Source organism: Sphaerodactylus townsendi, linkage group LG09 (assembly GCF_021028975.2).
Source record: "Sphaerodactylus townsendi isolate TG3544 linkage group LG09, MPM_Stown_v2.3, whole genome shotgun sequence".
Lineage (NCBI taxonomy): Eukaryota > Metazoa > Chordata > Lepidosauria > Squamata > Sphaerodactylidae > Sphaerodactylus > Sphaerodactylus townsendi.
Window position 1 is genome coordinate 86,966,046 of NC_059433.1, and position 12,788 is coordinate 86,978,833.

The 12,788-nt window shown below is 54.3% G+C and overlaps 1 protein-coding gene across 2 annotated transcripts; it reads right to left on the reverse strand.

Annotated features, from left to right (window-relative positions):
* Positions 1-826: 826 nt before the first annotated feature.
* OSR2 (odd-skipped related transciption factor 2) lies at positions 827-11,185 on the reverse strand. Of its 2 annotated transcripts, none has more exons than XM_048508610.1 (4): positions 10,842-11,185; positions 4,730-5,509; positions 3,333-3,432; positions 827-1,300 (listed from the first exon to the last, which is right to left on the reverse strand). In XM_048508610.1, exons 2-4 carry the CDS (start codon positions 5,455-5,457, stop codon positions 1,226-1,228), a joined length of 903 nt encoding a protein of 300 aa, XP_048364567.1. In that variant the 5' UTR covers positions 5,458-5,509; positions 10,842-11,185; the 3' UTR covers positions 827-1,225. The 2 variants fall into 2 exon arrangements, with proteins under 2 accessions (XP_048364567.1, XP_048364566.1); XM_048508609.1 differs by having other exon boundaries at positions 827-1,382.
* Between the last annotated feature and the right edge of the window lie 1,603 nt (positions 11,186-12,788).

The window sequence follows — 12,788 nt, forward strand, 5'->3', positions numbered from 1 at the left end:
GGGATCCACGTTGCAGCCGGCATGCCCAAAAGCGGCTTTGACCCCACCCCGTCCCCTAAGGCAGGGAAGGAGAGCGCCCCCTGCCTTAGACAGCCAGGAGAGCAGGGGACGGGGTGGGGAAGCCCAAGCTTGGCCTGGGGTCAAAGCAGCTTCTGCGCATGCTCCTGGCCGCCTTCTGCCTGCGGGCCTTTGGCCGGAGCTGTCAGTTTTGCTCCCCGGGCAGCTGCCGCCCAGTCCGGACCTGGACTGACTCCCAGGGCGGCTGTTTGTTTTCGTCGGCTTTATTAGCAGCCTCGTCTTCGGCAGTATAAAGTCCCTGTCTAAATTGCCGCCCCGCGTCCAAAGTCTACGGTGGAGGCTATCTCCGGCAATCTGTAGAGAAGAGCCGATTATGGCTTCTGATTGCCAATAAGTTACTAATAAATTACTCTAGGGTGGATTTTTGCGGCATTCCCAGGCCCCCTGTTTTTCTCGCTTGCAAGCTCGGTGCCGACTCCGGGTGGGGAGAAGACACACATCCATTTAAAAAGAACGGCTTGAAGGAATGTTGTGGTCTCCCTACAACTGAATGTTTACTGGGAAGTGATTCTCATGGTTTTCGATGGGCCTCCCTTACTCCTGGGTAAATATGCAGAAGATTGTAGATTAACGTGGTCAAAGAATATCTCCTTTTTACAAAAACAAAACAATTTTTTTCCAGAAAAAAATCACTCATACACATTTTGAAATCTGGAAACACCTGTCTTTTACCGACTCCTGCTGCTCGCCAAAAGAAAAGTTTCAAAAAAACAAATTATTTAACACAAACCAAACACCAGAAGTTTTCTGGAGGGGAAAGATTCTTTTTATTTTGAAGTACACTTTTTAAAAGACATTTTCACTCCCAGATTTCGCTGTCACTGTTGTTGTTACCAACGTGCATTTGGCAAGGAAGTAGGAAACAAACACAAGACACACATACCAAGTTCTGTACAGAGCTCTAAAATGAGCTGTAATGTTATCTACAAGAGATCGGCCTGGGCTCAGGGAGCGGGGAGAAAGGTGGGACCAGCGTCCTCCTCTCCTCACTTTCCCCTGGAGCATCTGGCCGAAGGATCAGGCCCCTACCCGATCTGCACCCATCACACGGGCTTTAAAGGTTTGTCTACAGTCAAGTCCCGTAGCCAGAGTTAAGCTCCCTGTGGAGATTCTCGGCCGCTCTAGAAGTCCTGCCGCGGTGTGTGAGTTAGACTGTGCCTCCGCAGATCACAGTTTCTCCTGAACACTTTGCCACACTGCTCACAGTTGTAGGGCTTGATGTCTGTATGGGTGAGAAGGTGAGTTTTCAGGTTACTTCTTTGATTAAAGGTTCTTCCACATGTAGGGCATTTGTGTGGAGATTCCTGTTCAGATTTGAAGCAAGCAAAGGATTAAGCCTTTACAAAACTACTTGATTATTATCGAGATTTCTTTTCTTTTCTTAAAAAAAAAATCTCTTTACAGACTATCCCATCATCACCGCCCCTGTGATTTTGGCTTCTGGCTACAAAGCACAACAATGCCTCAATGAAAGCCTATGATGGCAACAACCCCAAGTCTTCTTATTCAAAAACAAGCCTCTTCTAAATGAGGCTGCAATCCTAGGTACCCTTACTTGATACTAAGCCCCAACTGCCTTACTTCCAACTAAATATAAATCGGCATGCCCTGGCATTCAAGGCTGCTTCCCTACCATAAGCATATTTACTCAAATGTAAATTAGTTTGCACAGGGGAGAGCAGGATTCAGATCCTCCCCTCAGCTTCACCTCAGATAATCATTACAGGTGTTTTGGTTTGTTGCAGCAAAATGAAGCAGCCATCCAAAGAGACGAGTAATACCGGTTCCAGAATGGGCTTCTCTAAATCAGAGCTTACTACATCAGATGTATGGAGTCCACATCCTTCGCGGATATAGTAGCAAAATAAAATAAAATAAATCTGAATCCATTTGCACTTTATAGACCAAGCAAATTTCCCTCTTACAACCTTTCCTAAGTCAACGCTCATTTTGTATCTGATGAAATAAACATTAACTCACAAAAGCATCAATTCTGGGAAATTTGTTTGTCTCAAAGGTGCTGCTGGATTTGAATTTTTCCCCCTACTGCAACAGACTAATATGACTCCCTGCCTGAAGATACAGTAGCAGATGTGTTTAGACATAAGTTACAAGCCACAGAAAGGTGAAAGATGTTATTAAGATGGGCCACTTTGAAACCATAACCAGTCAAAAAGAATAGAATCCGTTTGGAAAGGGTGAGGACATACTCATCAAATAAACCTCTTTGCCTAACCTTCTTCAAAAAGATAAAATCAGCAGTGGCGGAGTGTACTGCCCCAAATGTCTTGGAGGGGGAGGCATTACAGAATGCTAAATAGTGCCAAAGTATGTTCAGGTTTGCCGCTTTAGTTGGAAGAAAGCTGTACTGGAATCAGAGAATTTGCTTCCAAGACAAGGGGTTTAGGTTACAGGGGCAAGAAAGCAGGACTAAGGTTGAGACATTTTACAGCCTGGTGCTCTGGATGTTTAGCCGGAACACTGCAAACCACAGGTCATATGCTCTTCCTAAACTTGCAATCTTATCTGCAGGGTTGTATCTTCCTGTCAAGGTCAGTTCTTCTGATCTCCTCACAGATCTGGGTCTCTGGGATCTACAGAAAAATGTTTCCCACTAATACTTTGGCTTCTGAGGGATACTGGCCTTCCGCTGAACAGCTCTTTTCCATTGGAGCTTTTCTGCCAAAAGGCACCTCTAATCCATCTGTTTTATTGACTGCCAGAGTGCTGAATGGACCTTGCCTACAAGACCGGAGCCTGTGTATGTTTACTCAAAAGTGAGTCCCTGTTTAATTCAGAGGGACTTTCTCTCAAGTAAGCCTGCACAGCGGTCACTGGCAATTATGCAGAACTCCTTTGGGGTAGGGAATTAATAAGTTTACACACCTTGAAAACTATTAGCTACATTTATCTAAAAAAGAAATTAAACATCCAGGTTTGTCTGGTGTCTTCTGTAGTCTATAGTGATGAATGAAGAAGAAAGGGAGAGTTATTTTGATTCAAAATAAAAAAAAACCTAATTCCCGGTAAACAGAGCGTTTCTTTAATTATCCAATGAGTAAATAAGTTCAACTTTATACCCATTCTCTATCAACAGCAGAAACAGAAGTTCTCGTTTTATGCTGCTTATGTCCAATGTCTTGTGTTTTGATACTCAGGACTCTGAACAGGCAGCAAATATTCCAAATAAATACTTAATTGATATAGTTGAAGGCTGGAGCAAACTGGCTAAAAGCGATCAGTTCTAACCTTACCTGCATGTGTAACGTTTTATGAACTGCTAGAGTCCTGGACTGGCAAAATCCTTTCCCACATTCCTGACATTTGAACGGTTTTTCTTTGGAATGGATATACCTGGAAGCCAATAGAGGGGTTTGGAATCAGTATTGGAAGTCCTTTCATGCATCTCAACAACCGCAGTCTCCACCAGCTCAGAAAATTAACTTCTGCGCTCAGCTGAACTGTGCTGCAGTTTCCACATTGCGCCCCTACCCCAAACCATCTCCTTTCCACACACTGACAGCAATCTGATTCCAGTTGCTCCTCCACAGTCCTTTCCTTCCACTGATACAAAGTACAGGAAAAAAACAGGAACCTGATTCAGTTAATTTCTGTGGGACTAATGCCATTAATTTCACTGTGCCATGCACTTGTTGGGTACGCCAAGGTGAGCAGTGGGTGTTGGGGGTATTTGTACATTGACAAACAGGCTGCTCTTCTGCACAGCAGAGAAAAACATGACATTTATATTGATCTGCGGGAAGAATACGGAAGAATCCTGCCTTGATCCGCCTTTGCGGCATGTTTGCAGATTTTTCCTGCAGCTCCCTTATGGTCTTTATAAAAACCACTACCGCTGAAAATAAGCAGAAAGCTGCAGAAGCCCCCTTACATAGTTACACTCTGCTTCCCCCACCCCCCTTTTCAGCAACGTCCAAAAACGCGTAAGAGAGAGGCCGAAAAGGGAAGCTCCGGGGCTGTTTGATTGGTGGCAGAAAATATTTCTTTTGGAAAACGATCCCGGCTGCTATTCTCAGCTCGGTCGGAAAACAAGGTCCGTCGAAGGCCACGGGGCTCGGTTCCAAGTCAGTCAACCCCACTGAAGCCAATGGGGTTTCCTGCCAAGGCAACCGGCCCCTTGCAGCTCCACGGCACTGCCTTGCAAAGTCGATCCAGCCGAATTAATTGCATGTCCTTTATTGATAAATCCAACGCATCACTAAACACAACCATCCCCCCCCCCCCCCACGAAGGGCGCCCCTGTACGTTGCATAGCGCTGCGCTTTGCAGAGGGGCGCCCTTCGTCGGGGGATGGTTGTGTTTAGTGATGCGTTGGATGTATTAATAAAGGGCATGGATTTATTAATAAAGGACACGTCATGAAGGAGGGGAGCCTGGCAACGCCACCTTCGGAGGGTGGGCACAGCCCTCCTCGACGTCCCGCCAAAAAGAGAGCCCGCGCCAGGGGGCAAATCCTGCTGCATTGGTTTGTGTGTGGGCTGTGGGGGGCTTCGCTGGGAGCTTCACGGGGCTCTGGCCAGACGCCACGTGCCGCTTCCATACAAGTGGCGCCCGCCGGCAACAGCCAGCCCCGCCCCGTCGTGTGTGTGTGGGCATGCGTGGGGAGGTTCGGGAGAGGGGTCCCCCTGACCTGTGGTCGCGCAGGTGGTCCTGCCTCCGGAAGGCCTTGTGGCAGATGTCGCAGGTGTAGGGCCGCTCGTCGGTGTGGGTGCGCTCGTGGATGAGCAGGTTGTAGGACTTGGTGAAGTGGCGGCCGCAGAACTTGCAGATGAACTCCTTCTTGGTCTTGGAGGGCAGCCTGCCGCGCGCCGCCTTCCGGTCCGGGGACAGCTTGCCCAGCGCCGCCGAGAGGGGGCCCCCCAGCTTGGCCAGCTCGCCGTGCGCCTGCGCGGCCGCCCCCTGGTGGAGGGCCTTGGGCGGGTCGTCCTGCGTGGCGGCGGCGGCCAGGTTGGCGAAGTCGAAGCGCGGGCGGTCCTTGCGCAGCACCGGCAGCACGTGGGCGATGGCGGCGGCCTGCTTGGGGTGGAAGAGGTGCGCCGTGGCGGCGAAGGGCAGCGCCGGGAAGGCGAAGCGCTCCGCCAGGCCCTGCGCCGCCGCCATCTCGCTCAGCGCCGAGCAGCGGCCCAGCTCCGACGGCACCGTCGCCCCCCCGCCCGCCGTGGCGGCAGCGGCGGCGGCGGCGTAGCAGCCCAGCGTCCAGTGGTTCATGTGCATGGTGTGCACGGCGCTCAGGCCGTAGAGGCCCTGCAGGTGGTCCACGGCGGCCGGGAACGTGTTGACGGCCTGCAGGAGCGAGTAGTTGGTCAGCTGCAGCGACGGGTGCAGCGGGATCGGCGCCGGCAGGGCCTTGCTCCCCATCCTCCCGCGCCCGGCCCGGCCTGACGGGCGCCTGGCTCCGAGAACGCGGCTCCTGCAACACACGGGGGGAGAAGGGGGGTGGGGGAACAGAGAAAGACACGTGTCATTTTCGCACCCACACAGAGGAGACGCTGACGGGCCTGCTGCAGAAAACGGCGTAGAATAAAGATGGGGGGGGGGGGGGCACATTCGGTGGTGGCAGGAGAACCAAACTTGGCAGGAGGGAAGGTCGTCTGCACGGGAGGCAGGAGGAGAGCGCCTGGCGGGGCGTTAGGTGGCCAGGGGCAGGTGCCTGGGAATGTGTCCCGCCCCAAATTCTGCTTGCAGGTTTTGAACACCCAGAGAGTCCTGCTGGACCCGACCAAGGGCCCCTCCAGCCCAGCCGCCTGTTCAGCCCTCCCTGCTGCTTCTGGGAAGCCGGTTGCCTTGGCAGGAAACCCCATTGGCTTCAGTGGGGTTGACTGACTTGGAACCGAGCCCCGTGGCCTTCGACCCACCTTGGTCTCGAGGAAACCTAGCCACGGATCGAACTGTGGGTTTCTGCGGACTTCTTTCGGGCCCACTGGCAAGAGAGGAGGCGGACAGGCGCCCTGCAACTGGCAGCATTGACTGTGTGCGACGGGGCGGGCGAAGGGTGACCATTGCAAGGGGACCAGTAAATGGCCACCTGCCCTTCCCCGCTCAGTTCATCTCCGTCTCCCCTACTAAGGCCTGCGGCGACTGGGTCAAACCTGAACCGAGACCGTATTTGGGGAACGCGACCCCGAGGAAGGCAGCGGTGAGCAATGGGGAACCGGCTTGGGGGAGGGGGAGGCCTTGGACGGCCTTGGCGCCCCTTGGGAAGCCTCGGAGGCCTTGAAGGGGACCTGTCGCCCTCGGTCCCCAGTGGTGAATTTAAGGCCTACGCTCCACCAGGCGTCTATCGGGGGCGGGGGGGGCGGGCTTTCTTTAAAGGAAAAGGGGGAGCAAAATGACAAAAAAATGGATTCTTTTTGGGGGAGAATCAAAGCAATCTCTCAGTTCCCAAACACATGACAAGGAAGGAGCTTCCATTTGCTGCTGGAGAAGGCGGGCCGGTGGGCTTCGAGGGTCTGCAGCCCGGCCTCAAGGAACAGGGGATTCAACGCAACTGGATCGAGTTGTACGGCCTGGCCCCGTTGCTGTGGATCCGGCAGGCCGACTGAAGGGCCTCGCTCCTCGAGGGCTGTGCGCACCGCCGTAGCGTCGCGTCAGCGAGGCTCTCTCGTGGGGGGGTTTCCGATGTGATTCGGTTTGAATCCGAAATCCGTGCCGGGATGATTCTGGCCGGAGCCCTTCCTTCTTCGGCCTCTCCTCAGCAGCCCCCTGGTTGGGTGGGAGCCGACGAGAGGCGCGGGCGGGCGGGGGGGGGGGGGGCGGCCTTGACAGCGCTGCCCGCCGCCGGACTCGATCCGGAAAGTTTATTTTCCTTCCGTCACCGACAACTCATTTGTCACCGTAATTGAAAGAGAGAAAAGGGACGCTCGGGCCCCGCCAGGGCGGCAGGGGCGAAAGGAATCCAGAGGCCTTCCAGCTGGCCCGGCCGCCACCCAGGAGGGCTGCCCAGCCGGCCCTCCCCTCTGCCCGCGGGGCCAAGGCCAGTGGGGGGCCAGCAACGACTCCCCCCCTTCTGGCGAGCCCCCAACCCGGTCGGATTCCGGCCAGCAGCTCCGCTTAAGGTCGCTGCTGCATGAGAAAAGAAAGAGGCCAAGGCCGCCGTTTCGGGCACCACCACCCCCCCTTTTCCGGCGGTGAGGAGTCACACGTGGGCGGCAGCCCCAGAGCAGGCCACCAAGGGAGGGTCCCAGTTCAGGCAGCCAGCGCTGTGTCCTGATGGGAGGAAGTTAGAGGGACCCCAGCGCCGCCGCCGCCTCCCACCCCCAAGCATGTACTGACAGGCGCCGTCCGACCCCGCGGGATGCATCTCTTCCTCCCCTCCCTGTTCATTGCTGCCATTTCTACGCCAGGAACTCTGCTCGGCTTCCCTAACCCCCTCCGCCCCCCCCCTCCAACCGGGCCGCTGTTTGAAAGGGGGCATCAAAAGCCGTCGGGGAGGTCACCATGAAAAGGCTGCTGGGACAGCCCGGCACGGTTTTTCCTTTGTCCGCAGAGACCCCCCCCCCAAAACGTTTCAGATGCTCCTCTCTAAAGCGGCTGCAGGACGCCCACCCCTGGGGAAAGACACCCCCTCCCCCCCACAGCCCCCAATCAAAACCGGACATTGGAATAGCGCGCCCAAGTCTCCCCCGCCCTTTGCCAGGGGCTCTCCCCAAGGCGCTTGAGTGAGATGGGGGTCCAAGCTCAGGGGAATCCAGCCCCTCCGCGCTCGCTGGAATGCGCCCCGGGAGCGCCCCGCAGGAGTTAATGAGCGGTGTGTGACAGTCAGAGGGTTTCACTCAGCCCAGTCAAGCGAAACCCAACCCTCCCCCTCCACACACACACACACACACACACACACACACACACACACAGAGTCAACTTTCCCACCACTCATCATCCCCCCCCCCCTTAACAGTCCCACAGGCCCTCCTCTTCACTACCCACCGAAGAGCAGCCTCATCAGCTTAGGGATTCAAGAGCGGGAGGGATCCAGGATCAAGGGCTGGATTTGTTTGGCTCGGATTATTACTATTTATTATCTTCATTCAATTAGTTCTTATTCTGCTGGCGTTTCGTTTCTGTCAAGCTCAGGAAATCTTCCAGGGGGATTTTTTTTCTCAACGGATGATGAGCGAAGGGGTCACACAAATGTGGGTCAGATAATATGAGGGAGAGACAACAGGAATTGTACTGTCGAAGGCTATCACCCCCGGAATCTCTAGGGTGTTGTGCGTTTTCCGGGTTGTATGGCCGGGATCCTCTGAAGATGCCAGCCACAGAGGCAGGCGAAACGTCAGAAGAAAATGCTGCTGGAACATGGCCTTACAACCCGGAAAACCCTAACAACAGAAATTCTTTCTGCTTTAGAAATGGGACGTGTTCCTTAACACCACTGGGAGCCCTCGCGATTTTCCAAAACTCAAGATTCATAACAAGCTTCCGGTCTGTATTTGCACCCTCCTGGGGACTCCATGATCGGCATCCAAAGCTACTTCCCCGCTTCTGTCCCCTGCAAGTCCCCTGACACCAGACGTATTTACTGAGTGCTATGGGACTTGCTTCCACGACAGTTCCGGACTGAGGCGCCTTCAGCGAAGAACTTGGCCCCTTCCACACATAACATACAGAATAATGTAAATTCAAACCACTTTCGCAATCGTTTGAAAGTGGATTTTGCTATTCCGCACAGTAACAGACATCCAGTTTCAGAGTGCATTGAAAGTGGATTAAAAGTGCATTATTCTGCATATGTGGAAAGGGGTCAACTTGCCTTTCCCCAAGCCTCTCACCTGGCAGAGAGATGCTAAAGGAGTCAGGTTCAGGTTCAATTATTTCAGTGGAACCGATTTCCTAGCAGGACGTTTATTGTTGTGCTGCTGAACACTTGCTTGAACGTGAAATACCCCGGGAAGCAGCTGAAGTTCCTTTGTAAGGAAATTCATTTAGGGCAGGCTGATAAGAGGGAAATGGTGGGCCCTTTGCATGAAATCAACCATGCCCGTTCACCGATATTTTCATTCCTCTCAGTGACTTTCCTTCTCTGACTATTATTTCGTTTCTAATTAGAATTAGTGTGAAATGTAATTTTAAAAATTGGATCTGCATTGGTGGGCCAACTTTGGTTATTTTAAAAATAAGAACCGACCATCGCAAGCAGAAACATACACACTCCGTATATATTCACTTAGGCCCCTTCCGCACCTGCAGAATAATGCACTTTCAATTCACTTTCAATGCACTTTGCAGCTGGATTTTACTGTGTGGAATAGCAAAATCGGCTTGCAAACAATTGGGAAAGTGGATTGAATGTGCGTTATTCTGCAGGTGTGGAAGGGGCCTTCGAAAAGTCACCCTTTTTTTCAGTTTTAGCAATACCTCTGGGCTGACTCCTAAAATTGATTCTCTTAGACTGGATCGTAACACATTTTTCAGAGGTATATCCCGTGAGTCAGTGGGATCCACTCACCTTTAGTGGGTTTTTTAATTGTATGTGACAACATGTATATATAAACAAACGTGTTTAGGTTGTGTAACGTTAGTATGCTAATTTCAGTTAACTGGAAAAGGTGAAATAGCTTCGCACAAAGGCCAGGCTTTGCAACAAAATACAGATGGGTTTTTAAATATATATAATTCCGCTTAATCCTTCTTAGTGCCTTTGATTTCCCCAGGCAGAGCTTATAACCACAAAGCACAAGAAACAATGGCTCTCATGCAAAACAATTACGAACTGGTTTCCTAAGAAACTGATCATAAACTCGTTGCTCGTATTTGCTCGGTCTTTTCTGAATTCATTCTTTTCGTTTCCCTAAAATCAAAGGGACATCAATACGAAGAATGAAGCCCCCACCTCAAAAGAAGCGCTTTCTTTTGAGCATTCAAACACGGATGTTATTTAGACGCCCCGTCACTCCTCCTTCCTAAATCGAATTAAGGCCGGCGTCGACATAAATGTCTTCCCGAGGTGATTATTGTGAGTGTATTGGCGGTGGGGTGGGGGGGTTCATGTGTATTTTAAATGAACGGAAAGTGGCCCTTGCTTTGATGTGAGATCGAAAGGCCACAAGTGCCGCCGCGTGCGAGCCGGGATGGTGGAGCCATGAGCCCTCCGTGGGGCGCCGCTCTCAGGGGGTCCCTTGCGGGGGGAACAAGTGTCAGGCGGGGACAGTGGCGGCTGCAGAGCTGGCCTTCAGCCTCCTTCGGCGCCTCCAACTGATCGGGTGGAGAAACAGGGCGAGGATCAGGGGGAAGGCGGGGTCGCCTCCCCCCAGGCCAGCTCGCCAGGAGGCCAAACCCCAAAGCCCGTCCGGCTCTTGCGCGCCAGACGGCTCCGCTCCGGGCGCCCCGGCAGGCGGCCACTCAAACCGAAAGTAAAGGCGCCTCTCTCGTTCCCTCCTTCCCCGCCCGGCCACCCCTGGGCCGGCTGAGCGGAGAGGCCGAGCGGCGGCGGGCCTTCCCGTGTGGTGCCCGCTCCCTCGGGGGACGGAGCGCCGCTGAGCTGCCCGGCTCTTCCTCCGCAGCCGGAGCGTCCCAGGCTGCAGCCTTCCCGCGGGCCGGCAAGTCCCCTTCCACCATCCCTCGTGTCCCTCACCGGGCCCGGACGGGGCGCAGCTGGAAGGCGCCTCTTTCTGGCTGGGGGCTCCAGGGGACTACAGCGCCGGCGTCTGCGCCTCAGGCTACTGCGGCCCCTGCCAGTGCCAACCACCTGCCCGCCCGCCCGCCCGCCCGCCTGGGTCTGTTGACCGGGCGTGGGCAAAACGACTCACCTTCCAGGGGCGGCCTCCAGCCGAGCGAGCAGGCCGGCGCTCCTAGAGCCTCCGGCGAGCCATTAGATCCAGGCGGGACGGGCGGGAGACGACCCCTCCAGGCGTCAGCAAAGGGGCGGCGGGCATGGTACGGAAGGCCCGATCGCACGGCCCCGTCCAGCAGCAGCAGCAGCAGCAGCGGCCGGCCGGTCGGTCCGGGGGAAAGTCCCTGCGGCCGCGGGCGGAAGAAGAGCCTCGACGGGTCCCCCGGCTGGCCAGTGGCGGCGTTGGGCCAGGCGCCCCAGACCTCCTTCTCCGCGGCCGGGATTCCTCGCAAGCCGCCCGCCCGCCACTCCGGCCGAGTTCGCGGCACGTCTGAGCCTCCCCCGCCGCGGCCCATCACATTTCAGCAGCGCCAGTGGCGGGGAGCTCCGCAGGCCCCGCCCCCTCCCTCCCCCCCAGGCGGCCGCCAGCCAGCCAGCCAATCGATTGCTCGCCGCCCCAGCGTTCTAGCCCCGCCCTCGCCGAACGCTCAGGACGGGGCGGAGTTCTGGGGCCGTCCCTTGAAGTCCCGCCCGGGCGCTCTGTTGACGGGTGTTTGGGTAGCAACTGCCCTCTCCCCGCCGCTCTGCGCCCGCCCGCCCTACCACCACCACCGGCGGGAGGGAGGGGGCTCATGCCTGCCCCGGAGAGCACGCCGTCCCCGGTCAGATCGAGCAGCTCCTGTCCCAGCCGGCCCAGCTGCAGCCCCAGGAGCCCCGGCGGCAGCGCCCGGCGAAACGCCCCCTGCCCAGAAGACCCCGAGACTTTGCCGGAGACCTCACGCTGGGCTGGGCGCTCGCCTTCTCCAGGGCGCTCTCGGGGCCGGGGCGCCTCACTTTCTGGCCTCTCCTGCCTGGGACAACTCAGATCCAGGAGAAAGCGGGATTTTGCAAGCCCTTTTACAGAAAGTATCTCTTTTTACAATTTCTTTTTTTTCCATTTCCCCCCCATTTCTTCTTTAATTGTACTATTTATTAGATTTATTAGATTATTTATTAGATTATTAGATTATGTTTCTACTAGCAATAATGGCAGCACTATTAGAAAATAAACCCCGGATTCAAACTTGATTCCTGAGACGAAGCCGTGTCTTTTCTGCCACCTGAGACAGCCACCATTTCTTAGGCAGATGTTTCTCTCTGCGTAAAAAAGGTTTCAAAACTGGTTTTCATTCTCCCTGAGATGAGCCATGAAAAAGGTGGATCGGCTTTGGCCCCATTAGCTCCGCCAGCTGTGCTTCACCGATTTTTAAAAATTATTATTATAGTCGTTGTTATTATTCTGATTCCCACCTGTACATACATGCCCGTGTGTATGTATCATCGCTCCCGGAATCTCTGGCTTTCTGGCCGTTTCCACTGGCGAAAGTGTTCTTGTTTTGTTTTTAACCTTGCCCCAAGTGACCTCCGACTGGAGGCTCAGCGCTGATGCTGTCCCCTCGCTGGTGAAGGGGCAGGACCAATTCTGCCCCAGAAAAATTCAGGCCGGACAGGGGCCCCTTCCACACATGCAGAATAATGCATTCTCAATCTACTTTTTAAACTTTTTTTTTACCTTTCAGGAATGGCAAAATCCACATTCAAACAATTGTGGAGGTTGAATGAAAGTGCATTATTCTGTAGGGGGTGGGCAGGCTCCCTCACCCCGAGAGCCCCGCATCGCCTACCCCAAGCCGATCTGCAGCGCAAGATCGAAGCTGACCCTCTGTGGAGAGAGGAAGACGAATAAATCCCCAATAAATGCTCCCAGCGCTGGTTGATTGAAATGACGGGTGCGGAACCTAGGTGAACATTAAAAAAAAGAAACACGCCATAAATGGAACGAGGCTTCCCTAAGAAGCCAGAAGCCTGTCATTTGACACGGGACGTTGGCCTCGATTCGTTCCCATGAAGCCCTTTCCCTAGAAAATAATTTGTTTCTAATCTG

What these genes read in the sequence shown, in the direction of transcription:
- OSR2 (XM_048508609.1), bottom strand. Translation starts at nt 5,457, where the DNA reads ATGGGGAGCAAGGCCCTGCCGGCGCCGATCCCGCTGCACCCGTCGCTG. An exon ending in GACCACCTGCGCGACCACAG is followed by an intron (nt 3,433 to 4,729) that starts GTCAGGGGGACC and finishes ATTGGCTTCCAG; the next exon opens with GTATATCCATTCCAAAGAAA. An exon ending in ATAAAACGTTACACATGCAG is followed by an intron (nt 1,383 to 3,332) that starts GTAAGGTTAGAA and finishes AAATCTGAACAG; the next exon opens with GAATCTCCACACAAATGCCC.